Source organism: Protopterus annectens, chromosome 1.part0 (genome assembly GCF_019279795.1).
Source record: "Protopterus annectens isolate FY-2018-M chromosome 1.part0, PAN1.0, whole genome shotgun sequence".
In the NCBI taxonomy this organism is placed as follows: Eukaryota; Metazoa; Chordata; order Ceratodontiformes; family Protopteridae; genus Protopterus; species Protopterus annectens.
The window spans coordinates 1,097,001,456-1,097,019,086 of NC_056725.1; the positions used below are offsets into that span (position 1 = coordinate 1,097,001,456).

A 17,631-nucleotide genomic window follows, 5' to 3' on the forward strand; every position below is an offset into this window, starting at 1 on the left:
AACAACTGCAAAACTGAATTAAACTATTCTCATGTCTTCGCCTTCTGACTATGTGACATCGCTTAGATCAAATCCATTTGACTCTGTTTCAGTTGAAAGCGCACCATTACAATGTGTGTATGTTTGCGTGGTAACATCGATTGAATCAAATCCCAATAACTTTGTTACAACAATTGAAAGAGCAATATTAGATATTAATATGGCGTTCGCGTGTGTGTGCGCGCACACTAGTGACAGGGAGAGAGAGAAATGAAGTCGGGAACAACCTTCTGTAGTTCTTGGAGCATATTTCTAAGGTTAAAGGTTACCCTCGCGGCTACTGCCAGTCCTTTTTACGTTCCTCTGCGTCTCTATTAACACGAGCCAATGACTGGAGGGTTGTTCCTGGTTCTTAGCCAATTGGTGAGCACAATGCTTTCTTGCAGGCACTTGGGAACGGGAGAACTGACTGAACGTAGTAGTGAAGTTTCGTGTGTGCCGTTATCTACCTATCGTCATTATATACTCAAAAGTGAGAAATGCTTTCAATTAGCACCTTAAACAGAAATATCTAAAAGAGGATTAACTACTACCGAAATGAATGGAAATGAGACGAAAGGTGCACATTGGTGGTGGGAGACAATTTAAAGGTGATGTTAACAATGCTGGAAGTTCTCAAAAATTGAAGTGGGGCTCTGAAAGGTAAACTGGGCGGTCACACTTAATAAAGTTGGTTGGAGTTTTACTGTAGGAGACACTTGTCCTGTAACATTTGGGACCAGACTGCACCAGTGAGACCCCCTCGACTAGTTTTTATAACTTCAGTTAAGCATTTACTGTATCAAATAATTAAATCTAAATTATGAAGCATTGCTGAGTTGTATGGATATGCACAAAAATGATTTACTCGAAGAAGGCGTTGCAGTATTGTGGTATTGATAGATTGTATCTTAGAAATAGATATAGATCATTCGTTTAATACACTATGCACATTGAGGAGTATAACATTTGCATCCTTTCTAATATTTTAAACTGATTTTGATAAGACGGTTTGCAGTATTGTTGCATACGCATGAAATACACGTATTAGCAATTATTTGCTAGTCATTTTCGCATATAGCATCAAAAACAACTGTAAATATGAAACACACTTTATTATCCAGGATCACATCTAACTAGCTGCTGTATTTTCAAAGTGATTGCATAAAAATATCACTAGTTATTGTGAATAATGTTATAAATAGACACATGCTGAACCCGCTGGCAGTATAACACGTGTAGTGATGGTTTATGATTTATTTATTTTTCTTTTTCAATAGTAACTAAAAGTAAATGTGATTTTTTTTCTGAATCGTGTGCGTTTTAATTGACTGTGTTTCTTTTTTACAGTTGCGTGGCCCCTTACCTCTGCAGATTGAACATGTGTGTCTAAACTTCCACACCACCATTTAACACTTGGAAAATAAATAAATGGATTATGTTGACTTTTTGGCGAGAATTCGAAATATTTACGGACTAGAAGCAAAAAAAGGAAGTTTGCACAGTTTCTCTTTCCCTTTGGAGCAACCACGAGCAGCTCAGTTGCGGCTAGGAGTACAGCTGCAAATATGCTGTTACTGCTTGAAGTCGTTTTCAAGAAGTTATAGTGTTTCATAAGATCTTCATAGACATATATTGTATAACTCCAAAGGGCGCTTAGTGTAAAGAAAAATACGATGATGTTTTTATATGCGGTCATTGCAGCTACTTTTCAGTAGTCCTAAATGTTTTATTTGTCTGGATGCTTTGGAGGAGTTTAAGTTACAAATCGGAAAGGGGGAAACAGCAACATGAAGGAAAAATCCAAAAATGCTGCACGGACTAGAAGGGAGAAAGAGAACAGTGAATTCTATGAACTGGCAAAGTTGCTGCCCCTGCCTTCAGCAATAACCTCTCAGCTGGACAAAGCTTCAATCATTAGGCTGACAACTAGTTATTTAAAAATGCGAGTAGTTTTTCCTGAAGGTAGGTGAGCTATTTGTCTTTGACTCATTCCACCATGCTACACGATTTAATTTTGTGATTTTTGCAATGTTTTACTAAACAAATAATTACCAGTATCAGCATTTCAGTTGTTATCAACTGTTCTTTATTTCCCCAAGTATTTCAATAAGCGAACAGACTTTTGTAGACATTGCATTAAGGTCGTGATTGTGCATAACATTGCGTGTGTTTGAATGTTTAGTGATCGAAATGGAGCACAGCTCCTCCGAGGGGAATCGCTTAATTGCGACCACTAAATCGGACACCCAGTCAATTTTAGAGTTAACATATACACCAGAGTAGGTATGGAGCAAATAAGTTACAAGTGTTTTAAATAATGTAAAGCAAACTGATTATTATGTGACTCAGTGTGGCTTAGTCTTTTGTAAAAACAGGAAAGTCTAAAACAAAACGGTCAGGAACACTGGAATTCAATGAAAATGCAATTATCCGGAACATATTACTATACTGTATCAGTGTGGATGCCAGTATTTACCTGTCTGGAGTGCTTGAGGAAATATTGTTGCGCTGAATTTAATGCGACGGCTGAATAAGGATACAAATGTAATATTTCATTGCCACCACCATAGTTACTCTTGTAACTATATATACAATGGGCAAAAACACAAAGTGGCTAACATATAAGACACTGAGCATAATTAACTTCTGCAACAAACCAGTTCACGTACCCCATGTGATAAATATATTTGCCTTAAATTTAACAATTTAAATAATATTTGTAAATATGTAAAACAAATTTATGGTAAGCTTGAGTACGAATGGTTGATTATTTGCGGTTTACAATACATAGCGCTTTATGCATTTTTAAAAATTTCTATTAATAGTATTGTATAAAATATTTTTATTTAAAAATCAGCAATACGGCTGTTATAAAATATTAGCATGCGTGTAAGTAAAATAATTGAACAGACGATGTTGCTATAAAGAAAAAAACACTCTCAAAGCCTTATATTTTAGCAGTATTCAAGAGTTCAATATTGCACAGAGATTACATAAGTTACGATGTTGAAAAGTGCAAATGCAGCTTTGGGTTTATTTTTGTGTAGAGTAGCATTTACCACGAAAAATAAAGTCTTATATACAGAATGTAAAGACTAACACATTTCCCAGTAGCATAATGACGCGAGTATGTGTGTGTGTACGCATACTTTAGTTTCACACATATATTACCTGTGGGTGTGTGTGCGTGTGTGTAAACGACGATCTGCTGCAGTGCATTTGTGTATCATTAGTTTTTATCACATAATAAAACAAAAATCCATATTTAAGTTGTATTTAGGACCAAACCTAACACACTGCTTGAACATACAGGTGCTTGTGACATATTTAAGTAATAACCACAGCTCTGATTTTTAACAGTCACTTGCGCAGAGTGAACCACCTTGAAGTAATTTTTGTTATACATCACTGCTATGTAATGGAGTTCCTTAAAGAAATCATAATAGAGTCTTGCTAAGAACAAAAATGTCTGTAGATGTTGCACTCTGATACACATTTCCTTTCAGATATGAAAACGTTTCTTATTAATTTAGATGCATTATTTTACTGTACAAAAATAATGTCCATAACGAATATATGTATTTAACTGTGCAGACTGAGACAGAATGTTTCTAAAAGGATTATTGGGAATGACTGTCACTTCTGCGAATCTCAGTAGGCCATTTTTCTGTGTGATTTCAGTCACTCCCTGCCAATTATTGGTACCTCTGTAACTGGCCGTTTGATCAGAAGAAGCATATGGTGTTGCTTGTAGGACTGGGAGTAATCAAGGGAAGAAAAGAATAGCCGATCTAGTTTCCTCAGTGCAAATGCAAAAATGTCCAAAAGCTCTAGGGACTTTGGCGTGGCAAAGCGCACCACTGTCACAACCGCTGCTGGTCTAGTTGTAATGTATTCTAATTGGTTTGAAAAGGGCTCTAAAGGTTAAACTATGAAGCTAGAAAACTATCCCCATCTTTCTTAACCATAAACAGCAGAGTATAGAATTTAGCCCGGAATACACACCTAAGAAAGCAAAAAAGGTCTTTCTTATAAAGAAGTTATTTTCACGAGGCATATTTTTTTCTTCAGTTGTGAGGTCCACAAGTTAACACCAGGAAGGCTTCCCTACAGCATCCGGCGTACAGACTGGACAGTGTTCCTTCTGTTTGAGTTCAGCTTGTCCATGTTGAGCACTGTTTTCCACAGACAGTCACTGTTGGTGCGTTTTGTAAGTGTGTGCTGGCAGTAATTTTTAGTATTTCTATCATTTCTCCTTTTCTAGTGTCCGTGCGACCATGTGTTTGCATATTCAAGTTTGTGGAGCGTGTGGTCAATGACAGAATTAACTGATTAGCTCACATATCTGCTATTTTTGTTATTCTCGCCGTCCAGTTTCTGCCTAATTAATACAACTCGGCTGCCCTAGAGTTGGGCATGAGTGCTGCCTTCTACATAATAAGTACACTATTGTGCCAAAGAGCAACAGTTCGTTATTTTCCTGATAACTACTTTATTCTACTGAGGACTGCAAACGAGCCAGTACTTATTCTGAAAGACAAGGGGGTTATAAGCCATGAAACCAACCCTGGACGACCACCATCCACTCCAATACGGGACGCACATTGCACATACACCTACATGCAGTTTGGAAAATCAGTTCACTTGCTGGGATAGCTATCAACCTTTTAGCTCAATAATTAGGGATAAAGTCAAACATAATGGGGTGGGGGTGGGGGTGGCCAAAATCAGGGACAGATTTTAAATATTTATATTGACAAATTTAGCAAGTTGTTTGAATAAATATTCCCCTTAAATACTTAGAAAGTTCTTGGAATAACTGGTTTTGCATTATCATGCATTTTCTGAAAGATATGAAAAACGAAACTCCGGCGACTGTCGTTATTTACTGACCGTAATCTTCAACATGTTGCCATGAAGCCACTGTTTTTTTACGAGGAACAGACCATGAATGTGAGGCAAAATCGCTGACACTGTGTTAAATCTGTGATATTTGAGAAGTATGCCTGTCAGCAATGTTTTGAGGTGAAACCGAAACGCGGTAACACGGAAGTGACATGATGACTCTATGATTTGTAATCTGTGCACAGAAGTCACTCCGGTCGGGTGCTAAAGTGGAAAGAAAATCAAACGTTATGTGGCATCTGCACTATCTAACCACTGCCACCAATAGCTAATATACAATTGTTAAATACATGTCAGACATTTTAAAATCCTTCTTTAACACATATTGTCTTAATTTAGCAACACACACACACGCATATGGTGTGTGTGCATATGTGAGCATATCTGGGCAACCTACTAGTGGTTGAAGATGAACTCTCGAGCTTCAGTTGAACGAGGTTCAAACCGTCGACGAGCGGTGTTCATCTGTTTGCATTTGCAGACCTATATGTGTGTGGGTATATGTATAATATTTTGAAACTTTGATGTTCGGATTTGCACTGGTATTTAACTCTAATATAAACACGTGAAATCGATGCTGTCAGCAAAACGTGTCTGCACGAAAGATCCAGGCTTCTTTGTGCATGTTCTCAATAACATTTGATACAGCTTACGATGTATATAAACGATAATTTATTTGAACACCTCCAGTGGATTACTACGTGTATAAAATATAGCTTCATTTAAAAACCTCCACTGGATTCCGGTGCGCTGTTATGTTTACAACGGGACAGACAAACTCAGCTTATAGTGACAGGTTCTTTTGCTGTGCAGACCACACTACCAAAGGCTAAAGCTTTCCATTTTATTTCAGAAATACAAATGGAAACTATTGTGAAAAATGTATAAAACAGAACTTGATGCAAGATATGCCCCCCGACGCAAACATATGTGGTGTGGGGTTCATAAGAATATGTGTGTATACTTGCGAAGGGGCGTAACTAAATGTCCTTATTGGTGACTATTTCATCACTGTAATTGGCTATTTGTAAAGGTCGCTTTCGCTATAATTGCTTTTTATTGTTATGTTTACACTTCCGAACATGTTAACACCACAACTGATCATATAGCATATCGGCACCATAGCTATTTCGTGTATACATTAAGCCCACCAGTGATCACGTACTGATCTGTAAGTGCTGGAATTCCACCCCATCTGCTGCATGAACTTTGTCCCATGCCGAACTGCAGTTTCATTTTAACTCAGAGCTGCTGGTGTGTGTTTTACTGACTAAGGCGAATTAGAACCTCTGCTCGGTTACCTCTTTAAACCCCCTTTAGTGTTATTAAGAAGGCTTACTGCACTTGTTTGATGTACAGTGCTTGTTTAGGCTGCAAAGCTGTAAAATGTTGTACATAGCTGGGAGACATTTGCATTATTCTTTTCGTTCTGCATATGCTGTTACAACTTAAACATACTGTGTTTTTGTTGCTGTAGTTATGTGTCAACTTATCCATGTTTTCATACACGTGTGACTGTATTCTGATTGCATTTCTAATTGTACACTTTCTGGGCCGAGGCTGAAAACTGTCTAGCTAGATCAGCGCGTTACCCAGGTTAACAAAGTGAAAATAAAATAAACCTGTCAGGTATACAACACATAGTAGTCCTAGGCAGGCTTGTTAAGAATCAGGGACAAAGTCAAAAATAAAAAAGTTAGTAGAATTACACGATTTATTTATATTAACACGCATTCTAAGAAAGAGAAGTCTGCAGTTTTGGTCTTCGTTTAATGACCGTACTCCTAGACAATTTGGAAAAAAAAATATTTCACGGGGGTCAGAGAAAAAAATGGGACATGTATTTAATGGAACGTTTTTGTTCGTTGTTAGGACGATGATATAATTTGAAAAATATTACCATTAGTGAAGCGTTGATGTAAAAAAAAATCAGAGGTATCCCATAACATAAAATATAGAACGACACCATATATTTAGAAATAAGATAAAGGCTTTTAAGTGGCATGTGTTTCCTTTTTTATGTGTTGGAAAATACCAAGTGTATGTATGTATGTATGTAGGTATATATTTATTTATTTTACATTTGTTTACCGGGAAAGTCCGGCTGGAAACTAGTCCTTTTTCAGCGGAGGTCCGGGGAGAAAAGCTCCACATAAAGTATACACTGATCACATAAACATTGCATAATGACAATGAAAAGAATCTCTATACATGCATATTCTATACAAGTATCTAAAATCACGGAGTGAAAGTACATGACAGGTTATAAAACTTTTAAGTCTGAAGTGATTCTCAAAGTGAAGAGCAGCTTCACTGAAATTCCATACTTTTTATAGTGTCCACACTCTGCTAACTACAAAATATATCTGTCTAGTTATCTTTGGAACACCGGTGAGAATTATTAAAAAAAACCTTGATAACACAATTTAGTGGGCTGAGCAAGTGTTGATTCATGCTGTCTTTCAGATCATCCCATCATATTTTAACACCACAGTATTCAATACCAGAAGAACTGACGTTTTTGGATAATAATAATAATAATAATAACAATAATAATAATAATGGATCGTGTTAAATAATGACATCCACCAAAAAAAAAAAAAAAAACAGACAAGTGAAGCAGAAGGCAGAAGCTGCTGAAAAACATCGGTCTTTCTTTGAATACTTTTGTTTGCTGCTGGAATTTAATCTGTTTTAAGAAGGGTTTGTAGAAGTGAGCTGGCATTTAATGTCTTAAGTACGTCAGTTAAATGTGGCAGTTTAGCGCAAAGGATTAATGGTAGGAAATGACACCAATTTTATGTGGTAGTCTTAGGGTTGGATTCTTAAAGTTATCATTGTCTGCTGGTTGAGTAACTTAAGGTTTCCAGGCCATCGATGAAAAGAGAGACTTGATCCCAGTGTGCCTCTCAACGTCTTAGCGGAAGCAATCTGGACAAAGTAAAAAATTATTGGGGGGGGGGGGGATGACCCAAAATAGGCACAGAGTTTAAATATTACCATTATAAACTTAGAAAGTTGCTAGAATAACAGGATTTGTGCTAGTGTGCATTTTCTAAATGATATCAACTCTGAAACTCAGATGTATGTCATTATTCAGTGACTTCACTCCCTGATGATTTGACAGAAAACCACAAGTTTTATGAAGAACAGACCAAAATATGAGGCAAAAATCTCGACATTGTGCAGAAATCTGGAGAGTTGAGAGGTACTGGACTTCCTGGTGGGTTTACACAATTATAGTTAAATAAATATCGGACTTGACTGGCATTGCTTCTCAGATATGATCCACATGGCACGTTTATGCTAAATTTGTAATTAAAACAAATCTAAAATGCATCTTAGCCTTTCATCTCCAGAATGTGGAACAAATGGTCAAAACGTGGGACACTTACTGACAGCTTCAGTTATGAAGCACACAGCTAGGGTAAGGGTTACCACTTGTCCCACTTTACGAGGGACAGTCCCGCTTTGGGCACTTGAGTCCTGCAAAAAAACTGTAACAATGGCAAATGTCCTGAGATTTTAGAACAAAATTATTTCCTATATTTTATTGTTATTAACTATTAATTAATACGTAAATAAGTAATCTAATTAATGTGGTTCAGTATTATTAGCTTATATATTTGTTTAACATTCTGAGCAGTGAATGTGTGTCAAAGCCATTGATTGTGAAACAGTGTGGTAGACAGACTTTTTAAGAATCAAAACAAGGAATGTTCCTCATGACGAGGCTTAATTGAGAGGTATGCTAAAATGTTTAAATGTTAGCAAACGTGCAAAGGTACATGCCCTCATAATTTTGTCGAGTATTGATGTAATACACATTTTAAGCATGAAACCATGAAAACACCCAAATGATAAATGATTTCAACCCACACAGGAATAAGTTGGGGGGGGGGGGGTCAAGCCTCTGGTTTTTGGTCAGTTTTCTGATCTCTCCTGACCTTCAGGCCATATGTTGTCTGACTAGTGGTGGCAGAGAGTGTAACCATGTTATAGACTCATGCAACCACGTTCAGTAGCGGTAACATGTAACATACAAAATACATGTTTGTGAAAGCGTACACTTCTGGTGGACATGTGCTGCAACTCGTTGCAAACGTTTGAAGTAAACGTGGATACCCAGATCTCATCGTCACCCGTTCAAAATGGCAAGAATTAAACCTCTTTACTGTCCAGATTTTCGCAGAATGTTCAAATTTTGCTTCATATTTTACGTATATTCCTCATAAAATGTGTGGTTTTCTGGAAAACCACTGAGGATTGAAGTCATTAAATAATGACACGCATTTGAGTTTCTGACTTCATATCCCTCAGAAAAATGCACGCGAACACGTATCCTGTTATTGTAGCAACATTCTACTTTTATAAGAAGCAAATTTAAGATAGGTCCCTATTTTGAGGTGTGTCTCTATAATTTGAGGCTTTGTCCGGATTTCTTGCACTGTGAAGCTGAGAAGTGTGATTAACACTTGCGTGTATTTGACGACAGCGTATAATTAAGCAGATTTTCTTATACACCAGCTTCTGTCACGGCATTGGCTTTCTAGATATATAACGCAAAAAAATCTGAAGTAAATAAACAAATGAAAAAGTTCGCACTGTGTGTGTCTGTATGTCTGTCTTGTCTGGATGCGTCTGTCTTGTCCTTTCACTCTCATTCTTCATAATGTGTGTGTGTGTGTGTGTGTGTGTGTGTGTGTGTGTGTGTGTGTGTGTGTGTGTAAAACCTCAGAAAGCAAACACACACACACATAAAAGCTGAACAGGACAAAAACATAAGACTATTTAGAAACCATCTACATTGACGTCTGTGTAAAAAAGGGACAGGAGCTTTGAAAGAAGTCCCAAAGCAGCACCGATTACTCATTTCCGACATTGTATATAATTTCTCACATACAGAAGAATATGCAAGCTACTTCACAACTAACAAAATAATAAATAAATATGTAAAAATAAATACATAAAACTGCAAACTACTAGAATCGAAAATTTCATATCTCAAAAAAAAAAAAATATATATATATATATATATATATATATATATATATATATATATATATATATATACAGTCAAGCAAACCATGTCAGTCATTAAAGTCACGGAATTAATTTACTTCAGAAAATGCATGTTTAATTAAATTTTTCTTATTTTATCAACTTTTAAAATAAGTGGTACTGGTATTTAAAAAATCCTGATTTGGAACCTTCATCCTTGATTATTTTTGGCTTTGTCCTTGAATTTAGTGGTAAGAGGTCAATCCCAATAACAAGTAATGAAATAATGAAACATATTGGATGTTATTTCTTGATCAGTCCAAATATTATCTCTCATATACTAGTTATTCCTTGACCAGTTGAGATACTTCCTCTAATACCTTGTAAAGTATGGGGAAAAAGCTATAGGCACTCAGTTGCATTCATTTCCACTATTACTCTTGCATATTTGGGGGTGCAGAAAAAAAATTTGTAAAACTTAGTTTGTACGGATTTAAACATCACACGTTGCAATAACAGAATATTCAGGTGTAGTGCTGCCCCTGAAAATACAGTGTATACAGTGTATGCAGTGTATGAAGTGGCTCATGCAACGTCTTTCAGGTTTAGGGCATACCTGATATGAAAATACAGTTCTCATTTTTGCTAAGTGAAAGCATTATCGGTTAATGGTAATATTTATTCCAGACTAGAAACATTACCACTTTGCAAATTATTTAACTTGTGAAAACATGTCTGCAGAATTCCTACAACTTTCCAGGAATTCTGATTTTGACATTAAACACTTTTATAAGTTATTTTATTTTTTTCTTCATTTGATTTGATGTTTTGTCCACTCACTCAGGGTAATGTTGCTGTGTCAATTATTCTTGATTTTTTTTGTAATGGAGAGTCTGGTGAAAGGAATGTATTTACCTTAGTATTTTGGGAATCCTCTTAGCACCTAGTTGTAACTACTATTCTTTGAGTCCTACCTTTAAAAGCTCCCCATAGTTTAATGATGACTGGAGCATAAAGATGATGACTCGCTACAGAAAAAAATCAAGTTCTAACACACATCCTAGTCTGAACAAAAAAGCTGCTGCAGAAGACACGTTAACAGAAGTTTTGAGCATATGATATTTATGAGGAGTCCAGTATTCATGCTACATTTCCAGCTGTAATACAGGGACTATCTCAAAACCAATGCAGGCAAATAATTAAATACAGATGTTCTTTAGTTTTGGAAAACATTATTTTCATGATGATTATTTCATTTTGGATAAGGTGCCATTCCTCAAGCCTGACATATCCACTACTGATCTGCCATAGTACAGCAGTACCAGACTACTTGCTTGGAGAAACGACTTTGTGTTGGAAGCAGAGTTAGAAATATTGTCTGCAAACAATACCCTTTCGGTGGAGTCTGTAAAGCATTATTTGTCAGTCATTAACAGGGATGTAGGGCTTCTTTTAATTTGTTGGAATTTACTTTTTTTTAATTATTGTACAATCATTTGTGTTCTCTTTGGTGGAAACATTACCTCTTTATTTATTTATTTAATTTTATTAAAATAACAAAATTAAGCACATTCATAAGACATCTTATATTGGTCCGGAGGATGTTTCCAACCATGCACTTCTTTTAAATCTATTCTTATTAGAAAAAATGGTAGGAAGAATAGTAGCAGTGCATTTTTACCAACAGCTGGAGAAAATATGTCTACCTGTTATTGCAGACCAACTTCTATCACTTTTTGCACATCAGAATATGGGGTGCTGCTTGCTCTCTTTATCCATCATGAAGTATTCAGATGGCCGTCTCATCTCCCATTTCCTACAACATGTATCAGGTAGCATTTCCCTCCTTTCTGATAGCATAATATTATTACAGTAGTTCTTGTTGCATAGAGCCATCTCCATGTTCATTATGTACAAATTACCATTGGATGAAGTTAACAGGGTACTATTTTTAATTAATTATTTACTAGTCTGTACATTAATTTTTGTAGCCCAAATGACATGTACTCCTGAAAATGTAGCAGTAATTCAGATTGGAGCCATTAATGCAGGGTCATTTTAGATTTGAAGATTTCAGCTTGGTTTGCTTCAACTCACTTATGAGGAATGAGTTGCTATCAAAGTTGAATTGCCACCATAGCAACTTGTAGTTACTAATATTTATGCCATCCTGACGTTTTAGGTTATATGGAATTTAACACTGTGGCTATGGCCAGGAACCTGGGATCACTTTAAAGTCTAAAACACTCATAGAGGACCATGTTCCAGTTACCGTTTGCATGGATTTTCATAAATTGTAAAACCTCTAATTGGTAATTCTTAATGCTGAATCACCTGACTTAGAAATATAGATTCATACCTTATTCACTCAGATGATTAAACATGCATTGTTGTCTGATTACATCCCTTATCAGTGTAAAAAGTATTCCATAGTCCTCTGGCCTCATACAAATCCAGACACACATTATCTCACCTTAACTTTCAAACTCTCCATAAAGCATCCAAGGAAAGGAAGTGAAAGCTTGAAACAGCTTATACTATATTACCTTTTATGCCATCTTGTGAGTGGCTGGCAGTGCTCCTGGATTCTTTTGACATCACTGTACTAATATGAGTCCATTGACTAACAGACTTCCTAAGTCTGCAATACTGCCTTCTTAATTCAGCATTGTCATACAGCCTCCCAGTCTTAATTAAAATGAAGTGTCTGACTAACTTAATGAAATGGAAAACTTACCTAAAAAGGCACATTGTGTTGTTAAGTATACCAGATAATTTGTATTTCCAGTGGATAATATGCTTTGTACTCCCTGGGCCCATGAGTTTTAACACTGTTATTTTTTAATTTAATAATTTAATACACACTTTGTTATTTGTAACCCACATAGCCCTAGGGCAGCAAACAATAAATCTAATTTAATCAGCAATATGACAGATTTTAGATGGAGTATTGTGATTTAAAATTTATATGCTCATAAGTAGCTCTACTTTTACTGGGAACATTGGTAAATCTAGGATAACAAAGTTAAATTAAAGGCAGAACATAATAATGTTGTGGCAGAATTATAGCAGTTGTGATATGGTGATTACTTATTTTAGGAGCTGGCAAAAAGGCATAGTCTCAAACATGCCTCTGTTGCTGGTACTCTGCTGTAGGGTTTGCAGGTTTTAAAACAGTGCAGTTTTTCTGAGGTAGTAGTTTATAGGCTTTGAAAAGAGCTTTGTGACTTAACTGAACAAGATAAAAAGAAAAAAAAAGTGCAGTCTTGGATATGAGCAATAAAATGTCAGCAAACATTCTCATTTTCCTAAAAAGTGTCAAACATTGACAACTAAAGCCATCATCATAATCACAGGTATCACAGTTTTTCACAACAATTTTACTTACATCAAGTAAAAATGCAACATATAATAATGTAATATGTATGGTTAAAGGCAAATGGCGTGCTGTTACAAAACACTCATACAAAGTATTAAAACTAGCTATATATGCATTCATGGGGAATTTAAAAGAGAGAGAGAGAGAGAGATGACCAATATTCATTAAGCAAATGTCTGTCATGAGTTTATTAGTTCCCTCCCTTTTTTGGTTCCCACTTTCAGCTGACCATCAGCTGATGATCTGTGGATCAACTGATGTCATCTGATGGGATGGAAAGGCACTAGGAATTGCAACACTGTAGCAGTAGTACCCTCTGGCTGAGGCCATTGCTGGTGGTTAGGGATAGGAGTACAGAATGGAGCTAGCATCCGACCAAGTCACATACACTGCTGAAAAGACTGTTTTAATAAGCCATAGACCTTTTGCCTGCATGCTGACATTTTATGGATTAGGTATGATTTGTGGGAACATGCCCACTCCAGGCCATAGGGCATCCACACCTCCTTTGAAACCCAGTTGTCTCAGCATGCTGAACTTCTCCGAGTCCTGGCCCCCAGCAGAACTTAAGTGATCTGCCCTATCAGCGCACAGCTTTCCCAAGGGCTAACAGACCCATCCTCCTTACCAGCTCTGTCAAGAGCCTGGGTCTATAATCAGGCTTGGGTTGCCTGGGCAGTAGTCAGAGTTTGATCCCTCTCTTTTATTGGGGCTATTATGAGTTTTCTGAATACAAGACCATAGTCTATAGGCAGTCCCATTTTGATATCTTCAGGATATGTCTTCCAATCCATGAACAATATAGCAGCAATGATTGCAACTAGTTTTAATCTATGTCTATCAGTAACAGACAGAGTAAAACCCAGGGTATCTACATTTAGCAACTATAAACCTTTATATTGATGGTAAGCCTATTTGCAGAGTCCATGAGACTGAAACCTGTACTTTCTCTTATACTATTTGAACAACAGGAACTGCCAAAAGCATGCGTACAGAACTGCCATCCTTATTTTAACACCCTCAGCAGTTTGTTTGTGTTAGGGGTCGCCACAGCGGAACTCCGATCCGCTAATGATTGGTAGTTGATTTTTACGTGCCGAGTTACCAGCCCTGATGCACAACCTTCAACGAAGGTACGCCCATTCACGCATGCCTCCACGCAGAAGACGCTCTAGCTGAGAATCGAACCGGACAGCGTCGAACTGCGAGGTGATAACGCTACCGCAGCACCACCACCGAAATGCGACCCTAGTATTAGGTCTCAGTGGGGAAGGGGATTGACCTATGCAGTCCTGAAATTAGAGAAAGGAAATTTCTGGAGAGACTGCTAAGACTCCCCCCTCTCTGTCTCACACATATACTTACTACGCAGAGTGTGATATTCTGTAACGCAGCGCACAATTACTACGTTGGTTTTATTTCCCAACTATCTTTCCTTACAAAAATATCAAGTTCACCGAGGTCCCAAACGTTTCATTTTCTCTTTAGATTACTTACACCGTGAAGCAAGTAAACCAATTCTATTTCAGGGATAAGTCCAGGCAGTGGATTGAATGGTTTTGACTTGTATTTACTAATTTAAAGGGGAAGCCAAGAAGTAGAAAAAAAAAATCAGGTAGGCCTAGGCCATATAATTTGGCAACCAGTGTTGCAGCATATTCAAAGAAAAAATGTGAGATTCCCAATTTGCCAATATAATAATTTCCAACCAAGTGTATATTTACAAATATTAATAATGAAATGATCATCTTTCATTTACAGGCTTCTCGAATTACTTTTAATATATTTTTCTTATTCGGTTAATGTTTTTTTAAAGTAGCGAATAGCGATATTTAAAATGTGCCTGTCAGTTTGCGTTATTTGTCATTATTTCCATTTTGTCCCTAATTCTCGAGTTAATATGCTGACAGCTATGGATTACACCTTCTGGTTAAACCAAAGCAGTTGGAAGATGAAGCAACATGGACCTGACTGCACAATCTCAAACTGCTACGAGTACTCCCTATGCCGTATAAACTAATAAATGATGGTGGTTTCCAGTCCTTGTTGGGTCTTTAGTGATAGTGTAAAAAAAAAAAAAAAAATCACACCACATGCATTTTGCCCACCACCATTCTATGTAAAGGCACACACATGACTAGGGTTGCCACTTTTTCAAATGCCCAAAGTAGGACATTTTGGGTACAAACGTCAGATTTTGCAGGGCAAAACATACCCACAGCCAGTATAAAGGACAGCACTTCACTTTTTGCCTAAATAAAAGCTTATTCTTGTAGCATTTTAGTTGCTTATTCTGTTTCTTATAACATTTAGGTGTTTCAGATACAGAATGGCTGTTTTATGCAACTATTACATAAAATATAGGAAATATTTTTGTCCTAAAATCTCAGGACATTTGCCATTTTTTTGCAGGACACAACTGCCCAAAGAGGGACTGTCCCTCGCAAAGTGGGACAGGTGGTAACCCTACACATGACGACATAAACCAAAATGCTTACAGCGTTTCCTGACGTTGAGCAGGTTGAACTTGCACTGTCTTTTATTGCTACTTGTATGCCTACGAAATGGTGCACCTTCAGCAAAACAAACTGCAAGATTTGTAGACCGAACTCTGTTTTGGCATTTCCAAAATTCTACGGGGACAATGGAGTCAGCAACACCGAAATGCAGATGGTAATGTGTTGAATGGAATATCCAAAGGCAATCTGACATTAGCTGGCTGAGTTCTCCAGAATTTCAGCTATTGTTGTATACTAACAGCAACAAAACGCACCAAAGCCCCATTTACTTAAAAAACGTAGGTATAATAAAATAAAATAATATGCTATAATATACTATAATATAATGTAATATAATATATTATAATATAATATAATGTAATATAATAATTATAATATAATATAATGTAATATAATATATTATAATATAATTTAAACTATGTGTGTGTGTTTATACATATCTATCTATGAGATAAAAAGCTTAACGGTTTATTATTTAATTGTTTTTATAGGTCTGTGGTATGAGACCCCAGACACTATAGACGGACACGTTTTGTCGGGAAACAGACTATTATTGTTTGCTACCAGCATAGCTCTCAATCTTTCATTGACAAAATGTGAAACACTACCTTTAATAATGTGGAAAAGATGGGCAAAATGTTGAAGATTTACTAACATCTTACTAACAACGTCAACTAGGATGCTCACAGAATGGTCAAAATTACTTACTTTAGACTTACATTTATTTTTATGAATTAATATAATTCAGCAATATTATTTACCACAGATATCACTTCAGTGTACTATGTGTCTTGGCCAACTTTCACAGTCTGTATACTACCTGGGGTGTCAGGCCCATACCTCTCAAGTGTACCTCATTATGAAGAACGTACCTCATTTGGGGGTCTTAAAAAGTTAATGTTCCTCCAAGTTCCACATTGAAAGGGCATGTCACACATTCAGTGTTAGTAATTCTTTAAGTGAAATCCATAGTAAATAGAAACGAATCGTATTCATTCATTAAAATACCTCCTTTATAAGTAAAAACAACAATGTATGTTGTAGTCTATGCCTGAGACTAATTTGTATTCTATGAACATGTAATTACTTACTGTTAATGTGGAGCTTTTCTCCCCGGGCCTCCGCTGAAAATGGACATGTATCCAGTAGGACTATCCCGGTCAACAAATGTAAAATAAATAAATAAATAAATAAATCTTTTAACCACCCTATGACCTTCCTCATTGAAGTTGTTAGTAAGCCATTAGTATGTGTCCCACATTTTGGCCATTTGTTGCACATTATGAGGGCTTGTGTTCCTCATTTTGGAGATGGAAAGTTGAGAGCTATGGTCAGGCCACAGAACCATGCGAGCATCATACCTCTTAGGTGTACCTCATTGTGAGGAATGTTCCTCATTTTGAGTATTAAAATGACGTGTAACGTGCCTCCTATATTTCACATTTCTTGGACATAAACTTAAGGTAAACCGTGCTGTTCAGCAGCACCCAGGACATACACTAAAGCAGTCTAAGGGTATGTTTACTTGCAGGCTGTGGCCAGCGTACTGCATTCACTGGTTATTGAGGGGGTAGCCAGGGCTCACATTTCAGTCAGACCTGGACGATTTTTTTGTACTTACCTCCATACTTACTCTAGCTTCTTGAAAAAAAAAATGGGATGGGATTGGGCATTGCAGCGATGTAGGTCTACAAAAACGGACTTTAAATGGCGAATGGCACTCCTACAATCCCGAGACGCATTCAGTAAACCGAATGGTACTAGAACCGTGGCAGGTGAAGCGAGGTGGTACCCTATTCCAGCCTA

At 36.8% G+C, this 17,631-nt stretch overlaps 1 protein-coding gene across 1 annotated transcript in view; it reads left to right on the forward strand.

The window, feature by feature from the left end:
• The first annotated feature begins 1,637 nt into the window (after positions 1-1,637).
• The window catches only part of SIM1 (SIM bHLH transcription factor 1), a 410,929-nt gene continuing 394,935 nt past the window's right edge, over positions 1,638-17,631 (forward strand). Inside the window, exon 1 of the mRNA XM_044071142.1 lies at positions 1,638-1,983. Within this exon, the coding sequence (XP_043927077.1) occupies positions 1,809-1,983 (175 nt within the window). The 5' untranslated portion in view covers positions 1,638-1,808. The remainder of the gene's footprint in view (positions 1,984-17,631) is intronic.